Source organism: Lingula anatina, chromosome 6 (genome assembly GCF_051362555.1).
Source record: "Lingula anatina isolate TDL-2025a chromosome 6, LinAna3.0, whole genome shotgun sequence".
In the NCBI taxonomy this organism is placed as follows: domain Eukaryota; kingdom Metazoa; phylum Brachiopoda; class Lingulata; order Lingulida; family Lingulidae; genus Lingula; species Lingula anatina.
The window spans coordinates 22530124-22550488 of NC_141772.1; the positions used below are offsets into that span (position 1 = coordinate 22530124).

Consider the following 20365-nt stretch of genomic DNA (forward strand, 5'->3'; position numbering starts at 1 on the left):
CCGATCTACCGGTGAATTCAGGATCATTCGGTGCCGAGTCTGGTAGTTGGATAGGCCTGTATATTTAACATACCATTGTATGATGTTAGTATTATCAGCATGGCATGATTCTGTCTGTGTGCATGCTAACTATAGAACTGTTGTGATGATTATGTAAGAAATAGACTTCTTCGTTTCAACCATTCCATCTTGTGTTGTGTCTGAACTTGCCTAATCTTCCCGAATACTGTCAGGGGCCCCTCTGTACATATCTCAGACACCATTTAAAGGTTACAGTATTATATTTTAGTCTGAACTTCAACAAGGAGTCTGCCCTTTATGTGGCATAGTCTGGCTTTAAGATGGTAACTTTGGTTTATGTCTGGTATGATTGTGTGATATACATCTATATTCATTGCTGATGTTTTAAATGGAAAGATAATATGTTTGGCTGTTTCTCATAGAATTTTTAGTGTTGAGAATTTGTAGCATTTGTCTGGGAAGTTAAAATTTTTGTTAACTTTTCATTGGCATTTCCTTGTCATAATGCTGAATATCAACATATTTACACAATAATCTATTTTTCTTTCTTATATGAAAACAAACAGTAACATTAGGATTAGGACAAACAGCCAACAAAAGTCGACATATTTTGAACTGAATAAATTATTATTATTATTATTATTATTATTTATTTCACAATATATTGGTTAAAATTGGTGCCAGTTTTCCTTGATGATTCATGCTTCATTTTTGACCATGTTATTCATAGACATTACATGAATAACTGTTGTATACTTGTACTTTACAGATAGAAGTGGATTCAACGTAGAGCAGTGAAAGAAGGACGGAGGATGGGAGAATTACAGCGAGCGCTGGCATTTTCTTTATATTGTCTGTATATTTCAACAGTGAGATCATGTAAGTATAGAAGCTTTTTTCTGTTCAAAAGTTGTGCCTGCATAACAAATTAATAATATTGATAGAAATAAAGAACTGAAATATCAGCTACATAACAACAATGAAATATTTCACTTTGAAAATAAAAATTAAGATAGTTACTGCTTATTTTAATAATAGTCAGCTATACAGTCTTATTCATAATCTTTTTCATTTTGAAAGTTCAAAAGGAATATACTTTAAATAAATCATCATGTTTTGTGTCAGCCAGTGGATGTGCATAAGCAGCATGGTATTTGATCAGAATCAGACGACAAAGCAACCTTTTACCCTTGTTTGTTAGGGAAAAAAAGTGTGATAGTGATCTCTTTTATGCACCCTGTAAGTTTAAAAAGGCAACAAAAAAGGCACTTTTGTGCACAACAATGAAAATCTGTATCCCATTCATTTCTGAAATAATTCGACTACAATAACACTGTGTTTGTACTCATTCTTCAGTGCTGGAATTGTTAGTACTTCCTGTATGAATACTGGACCTGTTACTACTCTCTGTACGAATTACTCATTGAAGTACCAGTGGTATTGACGCCTGATTGCTAGCCACAAACCTCCGATTCATAAAATATTAAACTGCCCTCAGAACTTGTCATATGTGCGAAGTACCCCTGGGGAGTGAGCAGTTAAAACTAATCTGCCTGTCCAAAATAACCAAATGTGGCAGAAAAGATTTCCTTCTTAATGTCAGAGATGATTAAGATGTTGGCTGCTTATCAGAAATCGTGTTGAAGCTGGACATTTGTATAAAACTTATTTTGGGTTTAAAAATCTGTCAAGATAAGCTTATCGTACTAAATATAATATTATGTATTTAGAAGATGATCATTAAGTAGGCTCAAGAGAATCAAGAAAGGATGCCATCTGTTCTTCTCCTACAGTTTCTAAAACACTGAAACTTAACACACATCAACCACTTACATGTAGTTATGAACCTGTAGCCATTTCAGGTTTATCTCCTCTGAACGACAGTAAGCATTTTTTCAGTGATTCAAATTATGTCATCAACTTTTTATTTATGTTCTCAGATAGCAGTCTTGTTTTCTAAGTCTTGTGCTTCAAACATCATTTATTATATTATTTTTTAACCTCGGATGAACAGGATCTGTTTGCTGAAATAACAGACACATGTTCTGCATTTGAAGAACAAGATATGACTTGATTTATGTTTCTCATCTTATCTCCAGTCTTCTGAAAACAAATATGTTCTGTTTTCATTATCAGATGTTGTTAATTGTATTGTAAAGTGCTGTTATTTTCTAAATATACCAATCCACAGTCAGATCTGACCCTATAAACCTGTTGACAGCCAAAAGACATCAGTAAAAGAATGTTTTTCAACTGAAAAACCATCATGACAACATTTTGAAAGGTTTAAACTACCAGATGAAGTCTATGTCAAGTTTTATGGGACAGCTCGGGTCAGAACAAGTCAATGTCTTTGTAGGAAATGCTGCCTCAGCTGTCTTGAAAGTGAACCTAGATCTTATATCAAAATAAAACTGACATGTTTGTCTTATGGTTGTTATCTTTTATTTTGAATCCAGCAAATGGTAAAAATAAAAACATTTGGTCAACAAGCATAACTTGCATCCAGCATATCTGGGAAAAGTTGTAAAATTATAAATTGACTTGTACACATACATATCATGTCTCATAATGATAAGAGGGATAAATTTAAGAATTTTTTAATTTATATTTCTACTCCATTCTCTGTTTTAGATGTACCCCCAGGACAAACCCACCCACCCTCTATAACAAGGCAGTCAGACGACCAACTGATCATTTTCAAGAAAGGACTGTCAAGACAGATAGTGTGTGTGGCATCTGGGAACCCAGAACCTACGTAAGCGTGCATTTAGCTGTCATATCTTTGGTGATGCCATGTGTTTCAAGATGTCTTCTTTATAATTTTATATCTTCAATTTTTTTTATTTCTGTTGGGTACATGTTTGAATAAACTGATACATTTTCTCTGTGAATTTATCAAGTCAAATGAATATTTTTGCGATTTTCGAATTTTATGTAGAACTTGCAAGACAAATTTGTTTGATATCGAAATTTGTCTTGAGATTTCAGCGTGATACTTTTGGCTGAAAAAAAATCCCCCTTGTATCTTGAATATTATTGTCAGTTTTTGACGTAACTAAATATTTAATTATATATAAATAATCTCTTAGATACGAGTGGACCAAAAATGGCCGTCCATTCAACCCCGAGGCCAATGCAGACGTGGATCAGGAGAGGGGTCTGGGCACGCTGACGTTTTCTGATCCTGTCAGCGAGGACCAGGGGGTGTATCAGTGCAGGGCCATCAACGAGTACGGAACTGCGCTGACCCAGAAGGTCACCCTTTTAGAAGCAGGTGAGGCTTCAGGAAATATGTGAATATGGAGAGGGCGGAGCAGGTGGGTGGGTGGGGGGGGGCAGGTGAGTGCTTGTCTGGGGAAGAAGTTTTCATGGCACCAGTAGCCTCATTTTCTGATGAAGGTGACTGGAACAGCATGGAATTCAGAAATGTTTGACAAAGTTATTCTAATATTAGAAGTTGTATAGAAGAAATTGCTACTGTAATTGAGCACATAACACAGCAGATGATAGTCTTTATTATGTGAATATAAATGGATTTCTTTAACTTTAAAGTGGATATTCCATCTAAATTGCTTCAGTTGACAAAAATCTTATCTCAGTTATACATGAGATTACATAATGTGAGTTAATAAAAAAAAAAATCAAGATGCCTGGTTGTGTTTGAGAATTTTTTTTTTTGCTCTTCCCAGTGATGGATCCATTTCCTGGAAACCCCGTTGTGACACCCAAACAAGTTCGCCCCACTGTAGGCCAAAGCCTAAAATTGCCCTGTGACTCCCCTAGGAGTATTCCTGCCAGCGACGTTGTTTGGAACATCAGGAAAGATCGTGTGCCGGAGAGTAGTAGGGTTACCATGGATTACGAAGGTAGGATGAATATTATAGTTCAATGTACAAGGCCTTTAAAATGTATGCAATAGAACAAGATAATTGTCGAATTGAGTTGAATTTCAATATTCTTTATGCCTGCAATTTTTTTTTAAGTTTAGAATTTTGCCTTTGAACAATTACAGTGCTTATATTGCATTGGATTTAAGCTGTGAGGAATCTCTATTTTTCCAGGAAATCTCTACTTCGCCAATATTATTCCTGATGATGCCCAGAATGGTAAATCATACATCTGTGCAGTGACCAATAACTTCATCAGGACGACGGTTCAGGGCGGAGACTCTCAGATAGAACCGCAGGGTACAATTGGTACGACGATACCCATTAAACTGTGTACAGACCTTTTTACATTGAGGGGAACTGTTTTCTGTACCGCTCTAGTTTGGCAATAACAAACATGTAACTATGCATTGGGTGTGGTGGGGGTGGGGGGTGGGGGTGCGGTCACTTTTGCCAGCCCCAGTTAAAAGTAATGTTAACTGACAGTGTTGAGTGATGAGTCTCTTATGTAGTTTTCTTACTTACGGTGTTAAGGTATTACATATTATTGATCAGCATACTATGCACATATGATGATAAAAACTAAATTATTTACCTGCAGCGCAAGCTCGTCGAAATTCCCCTGTCTTGCTCTACTCCTCGCCTACCACTATTATCAAGATGAGGGGAGAGACGCTGAGAATGAAGTGCATTTTTGGTGGATAGTAAGTAACAGTTAGGTTAAATATGTTATGTTATGTTACAGTGGAAAATGGCTATCTGTTTTATGTGAACTAAATTTCTACCTGTAGAGTTGTTAATTACAAATTAAATAAGCATGACTTCTCACAATTAAGTCTCATTCTCTGATTTGTGGGTTGAGTAAGTATTGCCCTTTGCTGAAGTTTTGTTACAGTCTCAAGTCAAACTATTACCCTGTTTGTAGATAACATTTTTAACCATGATAGTAAACACAGTTGCAGTATTGTCAGAAACTAGCACACATCAAGAAAAAAAAAGAAAAAAATACAGAAATAAAAAACCAGAAACTTACAATTCTGCATGTTCTGATCAGCAAAATGATGCAGGGATGTACATATGTGTGATCATCTTCCAATCCCTCCTCTAGTCCCACCCCAACAATAACATGGCGGAGGATGAGAGGCAGCCCCAGATACCAGCAGTCCCAGCACGGCCACGAGATCGTCATCGAGGACATCCAAGAGGCGGACGAGGGGACGTATCTCTGTGAGGGAAATAATGGCGTCAATCCTAGTGCTTACAGGGAATTTCAAGTCACTGTGGAAGGTAAATGTTTGTGATCTGACTAAAGCCCCATTCGGAATAGGAGACTAACTAGTCCGAGGGTCAGATATGGCCGACCCACTTGAATACTTCCCTATTCAGTGTCTATTAGAGGATTAGACGGCAAGCTTTGTACTAGGTTGCCGTGTTTGGCACTCGGACTAGTTAATCCCCTATTCTGAATTGGGCCTGAAAAAGGCAAACAGATGAACAAACACACGAATAAGATTTATTAAGATACAGACTGTAGATGGACAGACAGACAGACGCAGTAGCTCTTATAACCTTAAAAAATTGAACCTGGATTATTTGCTACTTACAACATAAGTATTTTTCTGAAACAAAGTTATTAACCATGCACTAAAAATCAAGAAACTGAAAAAAAAGTATCAAAGAATATCAAACATCTACTTACTGAAATAAATTGGTATAATTTCCTTTGATCTCTTGGGGTCAATTTTTGCTCCATGTGTGGATGCTTTGTGAAGTATTCTGGAGGAAGTTTGCTCTGATTACAACCAGGTGACAGGTGGTTTTATGAGGGTGTAAAAACTAGTTACAGTTCACCAATGAAATGTAGTAGGTTACTTTGTATACATCAGTTTAAAGACATAGTTTATGTTTGAGTTGTGAGTACACATATTTGAAATACACTCCATTTCTGTATATGTATATGTGTACCTCCTCAGTAGCTTATACTTATGCTTACCATATACAAAACAAAACAAAACATTAAATACATGTATATTTTTATCTTCTACTAAAGGATATTTAGTCGTCTCACAGAAAGGCAACATTATTTTGAGAGGTTTTGTTTTAGATATAAATGATAGTAAATTGGCAAGTGCAGAAATCTTAACTGAAATTTTTTCGATAAAATGGACATACATCACAGTTTTATTGTGGCACAATGATTTGTTTTTCTTATGCCCTTGGTATCTAGATTTTGCAGAAGTGGAATTATTAGTGTCTGTTTAACTTTTATTTATCATGGTAAAAGAAAGATCTGAGACAGTGTGTTCTCTGTAAGAGTAATGACATACGGTGTAAATTATACATTCAGTTAATTATTTTGTTCATTACAATAAGTTTATGGGGTGTATTAAATGAATTTTATGTTGTGTTAATTTAGGTAGGATGGAAATTATTATAACTAAAATTAGAAAAATGTGAAACTCAATTATGCTTGGATATTAGTTAAATTCTATAGATTTTAAAGAGATTATGAATTTATACTTTATTAAATACACTTTTGACGGGCTTTTATTACAGAAAGAAACTCAACAACAATGCTACATCCAAGTATGAATGCATTGAACTTCTGCATATGTGCATCAGTAGTAGAAACATTTTTTGAATTAAGAAATATTTCAACCCCACCACGGTGGCGATTTTAACAGCCCTTTTGCAAAATTAGGTGGCTGTATCAGTGTCGCTTTTCAAAAAGTAGTTTCTTTCAGATTTCATGAGCTTATCCCCTCTACAGCGTTGTATTGAAACATGGACTGAATATATTGCTAGTTTTTAGGTTTAAGATGTTAAACTGTTTCATTAATGTTCTTTCAAAAGTTTAAATATTGAATAGACCAAACAAGGATGTTAGGATTTTGGGGCTTGATTTTTTTCTATTTAAAATAGCATTTTTGAAGTCAAAAGTTTGAAACCTATCTTTACCTGTATTTGATAACTTTGCATTATTTGTTTGAAGTTGCATGTGCGTTGTTAACTTCTCACAGTTGGTGTTATACCCACCTTGCTTATTTAGACCACTTTCTCACGTTGATAGTTTGAAACCTGTACCTGGTTTGATAATTGGCCGACAGTTAAGGTTACACAGCCATTTTTAAGAAAAGGTTGAATTAATTAACAAATAAATACTTTTTTTTTGTTTGTTTAATACTGCTGTTACATATATACACAGAACATTCATACTAAAAGATAATTTGTGTGAAACAAGTAGAATGCTTTTAAAATATCAAGTGAAAGTGAAGTGTATTTTACATGATTCAAAAATAATAAAACAATATAAAATACACTGAAATATCGTAGAACTTGGATATTAAGATTCTTCTAATAACAGAACTCCATTGTACATTGCAACTAACAATAAAAAAAATGAAAATCAGCAAATTCTTAAACTGAACCTAATTATTCATGCCTTCTAGTCTTGTTAATTTTTTTTTAATCACACCTTTTCTTTAATTTCTTAAAGGAAAGCCATACTGGATAGAGAAGCCTACGGATACCAACATTGAGGAGCAAGAGACCAAGATATTCAGGTGCGAAGCTGGCGGTAAACCCATCCCTAACGTCATGTGGTTCATCAACGGAGAGAAGCTAGAAGGTAAGGATTGGATGAAGATGTTGTTAAGGCATGCTTCAGGACACCAATACTTAGAGAGAATATCTCCATTGATTGCCTTGTTGTTAACAATGAATGAGAGTTGAAAGCAAAGGCTATAGGCTGACAGAAATTGTAAGTTTAAGCAGTCATGAGTCCTGCCTATTCAAAGACAGACCTGTTGCACTGTACAAGACCACCTTACTCTCTTTATTTGACATCACCAACACACTGAAGTACTTCAAACACAGCTAATATTTGCCTCTTTCCTCTTAGATATCCCAGCAAGCTCTAGGAGGAGCCTGATCAATGGCGGCATGGCACTCCAGTTCAAGTCCCTGCAGCGAGCAGACACCTGTGTGGTACAGTGCAATGTAACCAATGAACACGGGTATATCTTTGCCAGTGCTTACTTGAATGTGCTAGGTGAGCAGATTATATTGTTGTATTGATATGACTAAGGCCGTGGTCACATACAGTCTATCTGTAGACCAGCTAGTCTATCGATTAAATATGGTGTACGTGACCCACTTGGAAGCATGCCGATATTTTATTGCTCTGCCCCTGAGAATCCATTGTCAAGTGTGCGCCATATTTGATCACGATACTAGCGGACAGATCAAATGGTTGTGAATGTGGCTTTACACTGTCTTTGTTTTTCGTATTTGGGCTTGCAAATTGAAAGTTACTAATTGAAGAGGTGAAATATTTATCAATAGAAATTCTGCTCGAAAAACCTGAGGAGGGAAGGGGGGGGGAAGAAGAAAAATTTGAAAAAACGTGACATTAATACGTAATTAACAATGATAAATATTTTAATTTGATAGAAGAAAGGGAATGGAACACATCTCATGTTACAAAAAGTTTAACCATTCATCACATCCCATATGACCTTTGACCTTTGTAGCTGAGGCACCCATTTTCCTTACGGAGCCCCCCAAGTACATCAAGAAAGTGGTTGACCAGACAGTGAACCTGACGTGTCGTGTGTTTGGTGCTCCTATCCCACAGATTACGTGGGAGAAAGAAGGTCAGCTCCTGAGTGGTGCCAGGCACACCGTCACCGCTGATGGAGATTTGGTGATTAAGGTAGGAAAGCTGGGTGTGGGAGGACATGGTTTGGTTATGGTGGCAGGCCATTGTTTTGGCTTACATGTTTCCTCTGTGCACAAAATCAGTATAAGGTAAAAACAAAAGGTAAAAAAAATGATAATAGTTAAAAAAAGAAAATGTCTACGTGTATCTAAAATATTTAAATATTTAGTTGGATTTTTTTTCGAAACCGCCGCAGAATTCACCATTTCAAATCATTTGGAAAGAAAAATTATCAGACCTTTGTTTATTGGAATTGAGTGTTAATTGACAGCTAACCTGAGGAATACATCCTCTTAATTGGAGACTATTTGTAGGAAAGGACATAGATTGAGATTCAAGTCCCAAACTGCTCGAAAAGTGGTCTAAAACCTTTATAACATTGAACTGGGTTAAATATATTTAAGAGGAAATGATGATAATGAGTTGAGTTAAATATTAAAGAACAAAATGATGATAATTTCAGGACCTGAGGCTTGATGATAGTGGTCACTACTTGTGTAAGGCAAGGAACACATACGGCAACATCCAGGCGTCTGGGGAGCTGGTAGTCCGAGGTGAGAATCTGGAAACATGGTGGACATTTTTAACTTATCCTTTATGGGTGGTATCAGGCATTTATATACTAACTTAAAGGTGTTTTCTTCCATTGTTCTCTAAGGCAAAAGGAAAAAATTATAAATGCATCAGTTGATAAGTTTATAAATACTTTGTTAAAGAGCTTCATTTTTTGCCAAATTCTTGCAAATATACATTTTTCTGATACACAAAATTAGGAAAACAAAATAAAAAAATCTGAAAAATTTCATATGTTAAAAAAACGATTTTGTAAATTTATTTTAATTTTCCTTGTAGAAAAAACTGTAATTGACAACCCACCTACAGATCAAGTTGTAGCAATAGGTGAAGAGGCTGTCTTGTCTTGTGGAGCTACTACTGATGCTGCAGAAGAGCACAAGCTGCGTATTTATTGGTTAAAAGATGACCAACCAATCAACCTAAACATAGACCGCCGCCTCACCCTAAGTAATGATTGGTCACTGGTAATTAACCCAGCATCCAGGAATGACAATGCTCGGTATACCTGCGTGGCTGGCAATGGCTTGGATGAGGATAAGAGAGAAGCTACTCTGACAGTGGAAGGTATGTGTGGTTTATGGTTTAATAAAAAACAAGATTCCATTACAGTTCCTTGAAAGTTAAACTATCACATTTCATTTTCTCAGCTGATAAGTACAACTAATTTGAATGGTACAACTGAATGGTTTTATCTTTTTTATGGAATACAGAAAAGATGAAAAAATATGATAGAAAAAGATTTAAATGACTACAGATGTCTAATAATCCTTACGTACTATGATTATTGGTATCATTCACTGATTTGCATGCTATTTTTATTTTAGAATTTTAACCAGATTTAATAGGTTTAAAATATATTATGATAATGTAGTTTGAGATTAGAGACATTATCTTTGTTGATCTTTTATTGCATGCAGCTTTGTTAAGAGTGGAAAGACAAGGTAGAGTATATTAGATATAATATTAAACAAATATTTTCTGAAATTCATTGCAGTAAAATGAGGGTTTATCCATAGTTAACCTAAACAAGGTCTTAATCTTTACAATAGTCATTTTTCCATTAGTGCGGTTCCTCCTTGAGTCAAGCTATATCATTTCATGAAGTCATATTTTAGTTGACATTTAATTTTTTAAGGATATATGTAAGTTTAAGAGGAAACGTTTGGATAACCTATGAAGTTATAAAAAGTTATATAGAAGAAGAGCACTCAGCGAGCACAGACCTCTGCCAAAGCAGCCGAATTATCATCAATAAATGGATAAACCAGCATTGTAATCTGATAGATTTTAAGTTTGCCCATTTCTGATTTATCCTAAAAGTTTTTGCCAAAATATTGTAACATTTTAAGTTAGGCTGCCAAATATCAAGCCAACATAGTCAAAACCATAATCTCCTTTGCAGAGGTATATTTAATGAGAACACAGAGATTTGTCATTCCCTGCGTTTCATTTCCAGCACCCCCAGAACCCCCCACCAACGTTATTCTGAACAGCTGTAGCACCAGGTCTGCCTCGATATCGTGGACCCCAGGGCCGCCCAACAACGCCCCCATCCAGCAATACTTCATAGAGTACAACAACTCCAGGAATCCCGACCAATGGGTAGAGATCAAGACCGTCAACGTGCCTTACACTAGTGCCGTGGTGGAGTTGTTCCCTTACATGACCTTCAACTTTAGGGTCAAGGCTGCGAACAGAATTGGGACAAGTCAGCCCAGTAGCCATACTTCGACCTTGTGCCGTACCCCTGCGGATGTGCCGGCAAGGCAGCCTGGTAACCCAGAAATTCAAGACTACGATTCTGACTCCTTGTATCTTGTTTGGGACGTAAGTGTGCTGGTGGATGAGATTTGAAGGAAAATTAGTTGGTGATTCAGTGTGATTTGTAGTTTTTCCAACTGTCTTTCTCATACTGTTGGTAGTCAGTTTTAAAAATCCACACACATGAATTATTTGAAGTACTTTATTCTCATTATGTTTTTAGATCATTAAAAAATTTTTTTTACATCTAAAAGAGTAATTAATCACATTTTTACAATCAGAAATTATGTTTTAAGCTCTATTTGCCAATTTGTCTGACCATTTCATTGGGTGAAATTAATCTAAATTGTTGAAAAAATTTATGGATTGGTCTAGTTTTGTAGTAAATATCTATTTTTCGACCAGGCATTGGATGAAACAGAACTGAACGGTCCAGGCTTTCATTACCTTATAACCTATCGCCGACTTGATCAACCAAATGCCCCTGAAATGACAAAAAAGATTGATGATTTTACCAAAAAGGAAGCTCTCATAGAGTCAGAGACATACGTGCCATATGAAATCACAATAGAAGCTGTGAATGAAATGGGGACTGCCAGGAAACCAGCCGAGAAAATTATTGGCTTCTCTGGAGAGGGAGGTGAGAATGATTCTCAGATGTGTCTTGGTTGAAAATTCTTAGAGAGACCTCCCCCCTCCCTTCCCCCCCCCCCCCCCCCCCCCCCCCCCCATGACCAAGACTTTATAATCTGGGACAAGTATTCCTGTTTTAATTAGGTGCTTTCCTGTGTAAACTAGAACCATATAAATTGCCCTTATTTTAATTAAAGAATAAAGCATTGAAAGAAAGTGAAAAAGGAAAATTGATGATTCAAGACAAATTGTAACATAATGATGAGATATCGTAATATTAGATATTTCTTTCTACCAGTACCAAATGCGATCCCCCAAAACTTCCGACTAGATCACAAGTACCCCCCTACGGACTCCACGGCCAACTTCCTGTGGGACGCCATTGATGCAACACACGAAGCTGTGCAAGGATTCTTTGTTGGTTACGAGGTGAGATCAGAGCACAATTGATTTAAGCATGACTACATTTGTACTTCTTGGGACTTCTAACCATTCCATATATGTATCTGTCTGCAAAAAGAAAAAGAAAACAGAAAATTATCAGAAGACAAAATGCAGTTAACTTAAAAATCTGCATCAACTTAGGTACCATCTAACGTACCAGTGGTTTTTATTTTTTGTTTTATTTCATTGTTTACCAAATTGTACAGAAAATTTACAAAGTTATCTGGAGTGCATATTTTATTATTTTAATAACTGAAGACAAAAGTAATGCTGTTATGTGTATATCAGATGAAATGGTGGCCAGAAGACGACCCCAAAGACACCTCTGTCGTTGTCGTCCCCATCAACAACCCAAACAACGAGCTTCGCGATCTGAAGAACAGGCGCATTGGGCGACAAGTTTTACAGTACGTATCGGGAACTTTGGAGCAGCTTCCGCCCTTCACGTCAGTCGTGGCACAGGTGGCTGTTAGAAATAAGAAGTACACAGGAGAACCCAGTAATTCCGTCACATTCAGGACTGATGAAGGAGGTAGGGGGTCACATATTCTAAAACATGGTTAAGGATATCCTGTGAATGACCAAGGTTTTTGGAACAGTTTTGGGAGTTTATGAGTCAGATATCAGTTTTCATTTATTGACAGTGATATTTTTATTACGGTCTTTTGGTAATGGAGAAAATGAGAAAAGTTTCTCTCTCCTTAATGTAATGTGTCTGTTAAGCATCAACAATAGCCGCTGCTAAAAACCTAATAAACTTTTTTTTAAAGGCATGTCTTACATTAAAGACACATTTTATTGTAGTTAGCATGTCTCTTTTGGAATTGTAAAATTTGGAATTTTACTTTGATCGAAGAGTTTTGTTTTTCCCATCCTATCAACTAGCGCCATCTGCTGTTCAAGACTTCAAAGTATTCAGGAAGGGTCCTGTTCACTTAGAGCTGAGCTGGGAGCTGCCTGCCTTCCCTAATGGAAACATCTTAGGATATGACATTGCATACAGAAATAGTAATTATTATTATTATTATTATTATTATTATTATTATTATTATCATATGAACATAGCATACGTACAGAATTAGTTTGTGTTGGTGAATACAGACATTTTAAATTCCATATCTGTCATAGTGTATAATTTTTCTCTCATATTCAAAACGTTGGATGGGTATGTACATTTATAAATATAGAGCTAAAAAGGCTGTAAATGTGACAGTTACAGGTCTGTCCTGTTTAAATCAAAATCAAGTTACAAATTTCAGTAAAATAAGGTTATTTGATATGCTTCAGAACTTCAACATTTTTATCAACTATATTAAAAGGATGTATGCTGATTTCAATTTCTTTCCAACAGTAAACAATACCCGTAGCCGTGGTGATGACGTACTGGACACCACTAAGACCTTGTCCATAGATGACCCTAGTCAGATGAAGGTCAAACTACTTGACCTTGACCCAGTTACCAATTACAGGGTACTGCTGTATGCCAGGACAGGCGCCGGGCGAGGAGAAGAGGCCGTTCTGGAGGAGATGACGTTGGCGATGGGATGTAAGACACTGAAAACATCTAGTCTTAATGTTGTATTACACCATTCACACACAGGCATTTTAACTGGTAGCAACAGTAAAATGGGTCATTATTTCTAGGTGAGACTGTTAAGGGAAATGCGTTGTCCACATTCTTTAACTTGGTTGGAGAGTCAAACATGAAATACTTGTAAAGTTTTTCATTCCTGAGAGAGACTTAATTTTCATTTGAGGATTTTCACATGTGGATGTTGAGGCATTTTAATCTAATCAGTATGAAACTTTTACTCTGTTGAAATTTGTCTTTACTGGATGTTGGCCAGATCTTAGAGGAAGAAATCAGATGGCAAATCATACTGTTTAATGACAAAACCACTAAAATATCAAAAACCAACATTTTCATTTTCCATAAAATTTGAAATAATTTCGAATATTTTACAGTCCCAGAGCGGCCGGACCTGGTCACTGTGTCTGGACCCACCTCCATGACGGTCACATGGGTACCCGCTGACGAGAACCCTGGATATGGTTTCTATGTGGAGTATAAGAAACCAGGTAATGTCCCAATTAGCACTTATTATTATATAAAATGATGAATATTAGTGTGAATGTCCACTGTTCTCTGTCTCTTTGCTTTCAAACACTTGACAAGAATTTCCTGTAGGGTCCAATAGGAAATCCTATAGGAAGTTGACCCTTAATCCTAAAGTGCATATGTCACAGGCAGAATTCCTATAGGACCTCCTATAGAGTCCTATAGGATTACTGTAGAGGGCTGTAGGGTTCCTGTAGAGTCCTGTAGGATTCCTAGACAGTCCACTGAACTCCTATAGGACATATATTAAAATACTTTTATTATAGAATATACATATTACAACACTTGTCCAGTTCCTAAATTTTTTCATCCTAACACCATTTTTAGCTTCTCCTTAGGCCACACTTTTTTATTTTTATGGATGACATCCTCTGGGTACCCCAAAATCGGTGCGAGAGGGCGAAAAAAAAAAAAACAGTCCAAAAAAAAAAAAACTGCTTAAGTAAGGGAATGCTGTCAGTACACAGCTGGAAACACAAATTTAACCACAGAAACACGTATCAAACTAACAATATGTCTTTATCCATGCTCTTAAAATATTAAAGCATTGTGAATACTTCGTAGAAATGTAAAAAAAGTCATGAATTGATATACTTCATATTACAAAATCTATTTAAGGTTATTTCATGCATTCATTTGGTATAGCAATCAATAAAACAAATATCAATCAAACAGTGTGTCTTTATTTGTATTCTCAGAATATTAAAACATTTTGAACACTTCACAGAAATGTTTAAAAAATGATGCAAAGATATGCTTAATACTACCAAATCTATTAAAGGTCATTTCAGACGATGCCATTCTGTCAACTTCAACTCACACGAAGCAGCTAAACTGTCAGGTGGCCTGTCCGACCTTCAGCCCACCAAATACCTCGACGCCCTTGTCGACCCTTTTTTCGCTACAGAAAACCTGGTATTAATGTGCTGCTTTATACAGAATGTCACAGAAATGTTTCGGCTGCCGCCAGCCTTTCGCACAATTGTAAAAAGGTGATATCTCCATGCCCAATATCAATGGCATACCAATCCAAAACGATGGCGCCCGTTCTCTTTATGACTTTTATTGTTGTGTAATTTGAAAGTAATCCTAGAGATGAATTTGACAGCAAAGTGGCCGCATTTCCACGTGGCTAAAATACGCATGCGCAGAAAGCTCATTTCCTTGCAAATTCAATAACAACGTTTGCGACAACCGACTACGTTGGGGGCGGGGGGGGGGGGGGGGGGCTTTTTTTTTTTTTTTTCGGAGAACGGGCGAAAATCCGTGCGCGCGCAGGATGTCATCCATAAAATTAAAAAAGTGTGGCCTTATCTTCTATTAATATCTTCACTTCAGATGAGACGACTTGGTCAAAGACCCCTATTGAGACAGAGAAGGACTATATCGTCTTGACCCGCCTTGACCCTGCCACAGAATACGAGGTGCGTGTTGTCGCTGTGAATGGGGAGGGTTACGAGACACCAAGTATCATGAAGGCACCAAGAACTGCAGGAACAGGTACCTATTAGTTTTTGGAGCAGTTATTTTTCTTTTTGTAGATAAAATAAACATTATTTAAAGCGCTGTTTGGTTTAATTATTATTATTCAACTAATTTCATGATTTCAAAAGATTATAATGAATTTTAATTCAGACAAATGAAATTGGAAAAAAAAAATGAATTGAAAAATGTGTTTTGGCTCAGCATTTTGAATGAATGAATGAATGAATTAGGCCAAGTTACATGGACATCTAATTAAATATATTAATACATGAAGGGTGATCAGAATCAATTTCATGGGGTATTTCTCACCACGCCTTCAACAATTAGCAGGTGCTCTAATAGCCTGTCTGTGCCCATTTCTTTGCTCTTATGACCTGTTAATTTCTGTTTATTATTCCAGCGGCTGCCACCCAGTCTGTGCAGGAAGCTGGTTGGTTTGTGGCATTGCTGGTTGTCATCATTCTCCTGATTATCATCCTGGTGGTGATCTGCTTTATCAGGAGGACCAGGGGGGACAAGTACAATGGTAAGACCTTATAACGTAGATATAATCAACTCAGCGGGGACTCTTGCTGAGTGCAGTCAGCCTAACTGAATGACATGCCTCTTCTTGTTGCCAGCTTCTTCATATAATCACTAATAATTACGAACTTTTTCTGTATTCTACTTAAAATTGGGAAAGAAATTAATTTTATGACACATAATTTGAAACATTCATTAAACAAATGTTACAGCTTTGGTACATGGCAAATATCATATATAGTATAAACTGACCCAGACACAGTGATGATATACAGGTGTATACACATTATGTGGTATATATATATTGTATGGCATATGGATAGAAAAGGCTGATAATATGACAAATTTTTCTACTCCAGTGGATGAGAAGGAGAGGCTGAGAGGTGGTCCAGAGGCACCTCCACCCTTTGAAGAATACAACAGAGGGTAAGTGAGGGGATCCCAGGCTGCAGTATGCCCTATGAAGATGCATGCAATGTGTTTATACTGAATCATCCGAAGCTGTTTCTTTGAAGACAGTTTTATAAACAGTGATAAAGTATTATGGATATTTTGCTAGAAATTGCTCTCATATTTGGTAACCTTTTTCAAACCTTTTTAAACAGTTTTATTATAAAAAGAAAATTGTGCATGACCATATTTTCCCTATATAAAAAAAAAAAAAAAAAAAAAAAAAAAAAAATCTATGCTGCAGAATTTCCCTGACCAGTCTATTTATATTGATGTATTATTATGTACATTCTGTGCTGATGGGCTTTGGATGGATTCAAGACTTCCACATCTTTTGATATTTCATTTATAATAAAACCTTGTGGTGTTTTAGGAAAGATCCCAGTCTGGTTGACGAGCCGATGGATGACCTGAAACCTCCTGAGAGTGACTCTGACAGTCTGGAAGAATATGGGGAGAACGACGTCAGCAAGTTCAATGAGGATGGGTCATTTATTGGTCAATATGGCGCCAACAAGGACATCAATCCCCCGCCATCACAACAACAGGAGCCAACGTCTCCATCTGCACTGTCAACTTTTGTTTGATTTTGAATTCTGGAAGAATAATCCTTAAGATTGTGGAAAGACATTCTGCAATCTGAAGATGGTTTCCGTCCATTTTGAATTATGAGATGAATTCCAGAATTGTGAAACTATTTTAAAGAACATTTCAGTGGGGTCTCTTGTCACTGTTTTCTTAAATTTATTGATTTAGAATTTGGCTGATTTATTAAGAATCCATATATGCTTTACATATGGAGATATTCTTGTAAAATATCTTTTGTTTTTGATTAAATTAAGGTATGATACATCTTACTGATGTGTTTTAATTAAGACTTATACCTTAGTCGGAGGAAAAAACATTGAGAAGTATGAAAAAATATGAAAACCCACTGAAGCGTTCTTTGAAAGCAAAATGGCAACCGTGGTTGTGACAGTGTCGCATTCAAAATTTGCAACATGCCAAAACAAATTTTTTTTGTATTTTTTCGTCCAGAACAATGCAATGTACATTATTATCCCTTTCTGCTCTTCTACACAGATGTTTGCTCATTTGATGATGATAATGATGATTGTTTTATCTGTGTAACATTGACAATACACTGTGTACTTTAAAAGTAACTAAAAATGCACTTCAGAATTCACATGTTCTATGTGTGAGTCACATGCTGTCAGGGACAGCGATTTTTTTTTTACTTTGACCATTCACTTGTAGATAGTGCTTGAAAAGTAACGCCCCAGTTTTGAAATCAATACACAACATGCACTTTTTAATTTTTTCATGTTCTGGGCACTCTTGCATGAAAATGAATGTTTAGTTTTGTCTCTCTAAGTAATTGGTTAAAAGTAGTTGATAGTTTTAAGATGTGAGGTTAGAAGTCTGGTAGATGAGTTATTTGGCTGATTAACTAAAGGTTGGCACCTGTTATGCAAGTTCCTTGACCCCCCAATATTTCATTTGAACTTAAATATTTCAGTTTTATTTGAAAACTGAATTAAATGACAATACAATCATCGTAACTAATTAACAGCAGATTAAGCTGCTCTTTGTTTTCTGTTTGTACTTTGTTTTGTGAATGGAACTGTCCGAAATGCGGTGTCTTCACCAAATGTTTTTGTCCGAATGTGCAAGTTATCTTGACCCCTTCTTTTTCAAATTTGAGTGATGAATTTCATTAAAAAGTACACAGAAAGGAGGTAACATTTAATGATATTTTCCCTGTCTTAGGTCTGGAGTTTGTGTCACATATGTTGAACCATAAACGTCAATGCAATATTAACCAGTAAGCTTTAGAACCTGCATATTTATGGTATATTCTCATCAGGTGCTTTGTATATATGCTGATATGGCATTCTACTCGTAGGTGTTTTCAATTATTAATTTTATTTACTTCGTTGCTAGAATGTGACTTGTATAAATTATTAAACTGACCGATCTCTCATGCCCCTTGGCACACAAAACAAGTTTGTAAATTTTGTCTCTATGTGTGCGTATGAAAGGTGGATCCAGTCAGGAAATAATTTATGATATTATATATATATATACATATGTATGCAATTTTGATATTATCATTATGATGCATTATGACTTGTATTAATCTCATCTCTTCATAGATGTAACATAGCAGGTGCCTGCATGCCTCGTTACTAGAGGTACTTGTATGGACCGTAGGTATAGGTATGAAGAATTGGTAGAAAATAGACATTTATGTGCTTCATTTTACTGAGATTGAATTCATGTGCTTCTTGACTGTGCCAAGCATTGAATATGTTATTTAGTAGAAAGGGTGCTAATGATGACTAAGGTGAGGTTCCAGAAAGCATAATGTTGTGTTGACATCGGAAACAAGATATGATGGAATTTAATGTACAGGTATTTGTACCTACCTGTCAAACCTTGTCCAGACTTACCCATGGAAGATTGTAGAGTTTTTAGAGTGCAGTGAAGCTTGATAAGTTTATCTGCTAGGTGTAAATAACTACTTAGTGCCTATATTTTTCATTAAGTATGTAGTAATAATGTTTTCAGTGTACCTCATTTCTTTTCTGTTTAAAAAAATAACATGCATCATACGTGTAGTCAGCATTTCGTGTACTCAGGATTTGTTGAAGTGTTTTCTTATTTTTTACAACTTTTTTTGTATGAGAGCATGTTAAATAAAGGGTCATGTGAATTCCCTATCCTGTGGAGACACTCCTGGTGCCAATTAATTAGCAGGATTGCTAGGTGTTGACCACTATATTTATTTGGCAGTTATTGGTCATTGTGTGTCTGGACACTGGATCCTGTGGTGCTATAATAATTATATGTATGTCTGTTGTTTTGTGTTTTTCTCGATCATAAGAAAGTTGTTCTTATAGAGGTGATAATTCTGGATTTTGAATTACTGGATTTATGGATGAAGATTTCATGTTTGCAATACAGAGCCACATTGCCTTTTAACTTTGACTGGGAAAAAGCGTTTACACACATTTTTTCTCTCTCAAAATGCAGGTAAAGTGCAAGTATGTAGAATAAAAAACGATTGTATCAGAAAGAGCAAGTATTCAGACCAGAATAGTCAATCTGAATATTTTTTTCAGATCGAAGTTATAATAGAATGTTCTTGTTTCATGATAAAGAAAAGTTTGTTCATAGAATTTATATGATAAATTGTGTATCAAATAAGATCCAACTGAAACTGATAATTGGAAACTTAAATTTTTGAACTGTATTTCTTTGTTTGTATTCGTTTTGTTTTTGTGAATAAATGCTGAATTAGTCTATTGGCACTTTTTAAAATCTTTTCTGCTTTTTCATCTCATGATAAATATGTAAGCGTTCATATCGGCTGCTAATAAACCTACAGTTACATTTTTATGTACAGACACAGATGTGTCTGTACATATAGCCGTCATCTGCGTCTGTCGTCGCCGTCGTTGCCGTCGTCGCCGTCGCCGTGCACTTTTACCGATAACACGATAAGTGGAAAACTGTTTTTTCTTTTTGTTTGAAACTTACAGAACTGATGAATATTCATAATACGCAGGTCGAGTTCGAAAATCAGCATGATCGGGTCACTTATAGGGAATTTATGCTGTTTTTCACTTTTTTCAGCATATATGCAGCACCGATAACAGGATAAGTGGAAAACCATTTTACCTTTTGGCTTTAAACTTACAGAACTGATGAATATACATAATACGCAGGTCAAGTTCGAAA

General features: G+C 36.0%; 1 protein-coding gene across 4 annotated transcripts in view; it reads left to right on the plus strand.

Annotated features, from left to right (window-relative positions):
* LOC106152751 (neuroglian-like) overlaps positions 1–19929 on the plus strand; it is a 43059-nt gene extending 23130 nt beyond the window's left edge. For all 4 annotated transcript variants that reach the window (XM_087015281.1, XM_087015280.1, XM_087015282.1 and 1 more), the window contains 23 exons: positions 791–900; positions 2656–2779; positions 3114–3298; positions 3714–3890; positions 4086–4220; positions 4513–4615; positions 5020–5198; positions 7408–7539; positions 7813–7962; positions 8444–8625; positions 9095–9185; positions 9484–9771; positions 10664–11034; positions 11374–11608; positions 11900–12030; positions 12334–12577; positions 12931–13053; positions 13397–13591; positions 14011–14124; positions 15503–15664; positions 16050–16175; positions 16531–16597; positions 16995–19929. In XM_087015281.1, the coding sequence (XP_086871407.1) occupies positions 834–900; positions 2656–2779; positions 3114–3298; positions 3714–3890; positions 4086–4220; positions 4513–4615; positions 5020–5198; positions 7408–7539; positions 7813–7962; positions 8444–8625; positions 9095–9185; positions 9484–9771; positions 10664–11034; positions 11374–11608; positions 11900–12030; positions 12334–12577; positions 12931–13053; positions 13397–13591; positions 14011–14124; positions 15503–15664; positions 16050–16175; positions 16531–16597; positions 16995–17208 (3795 nt within the window). In that variant the 5' untranslated portion in view covers positions 791–833 and the 3' untranslated portion in view covers positions 17209–19929. The remainder of the gene's footprint in view (positions 1–790; positions 901–2655; positions 2780–3113; positions 3299–3713; positions 3891–4085; positions 4221–4512; positions 4616–5019; positions 5199–7407; positions 7540–7812; positions 7963–8443; positions 8626–9094; positions 9186–9483; positions 9772–10663; positions 11035–11373; positions 11609–11899; positions 12031–12333; positions 12578–12930; positions 13054–13396; positions 13592–14010; positions 14125–15502; positions 15665–16049; positions 16176–16530; positions 16598–16994) is intronic.
* The last annotated feature ends 436 nt before the right edge of the window (positions 19930–20365 follow it).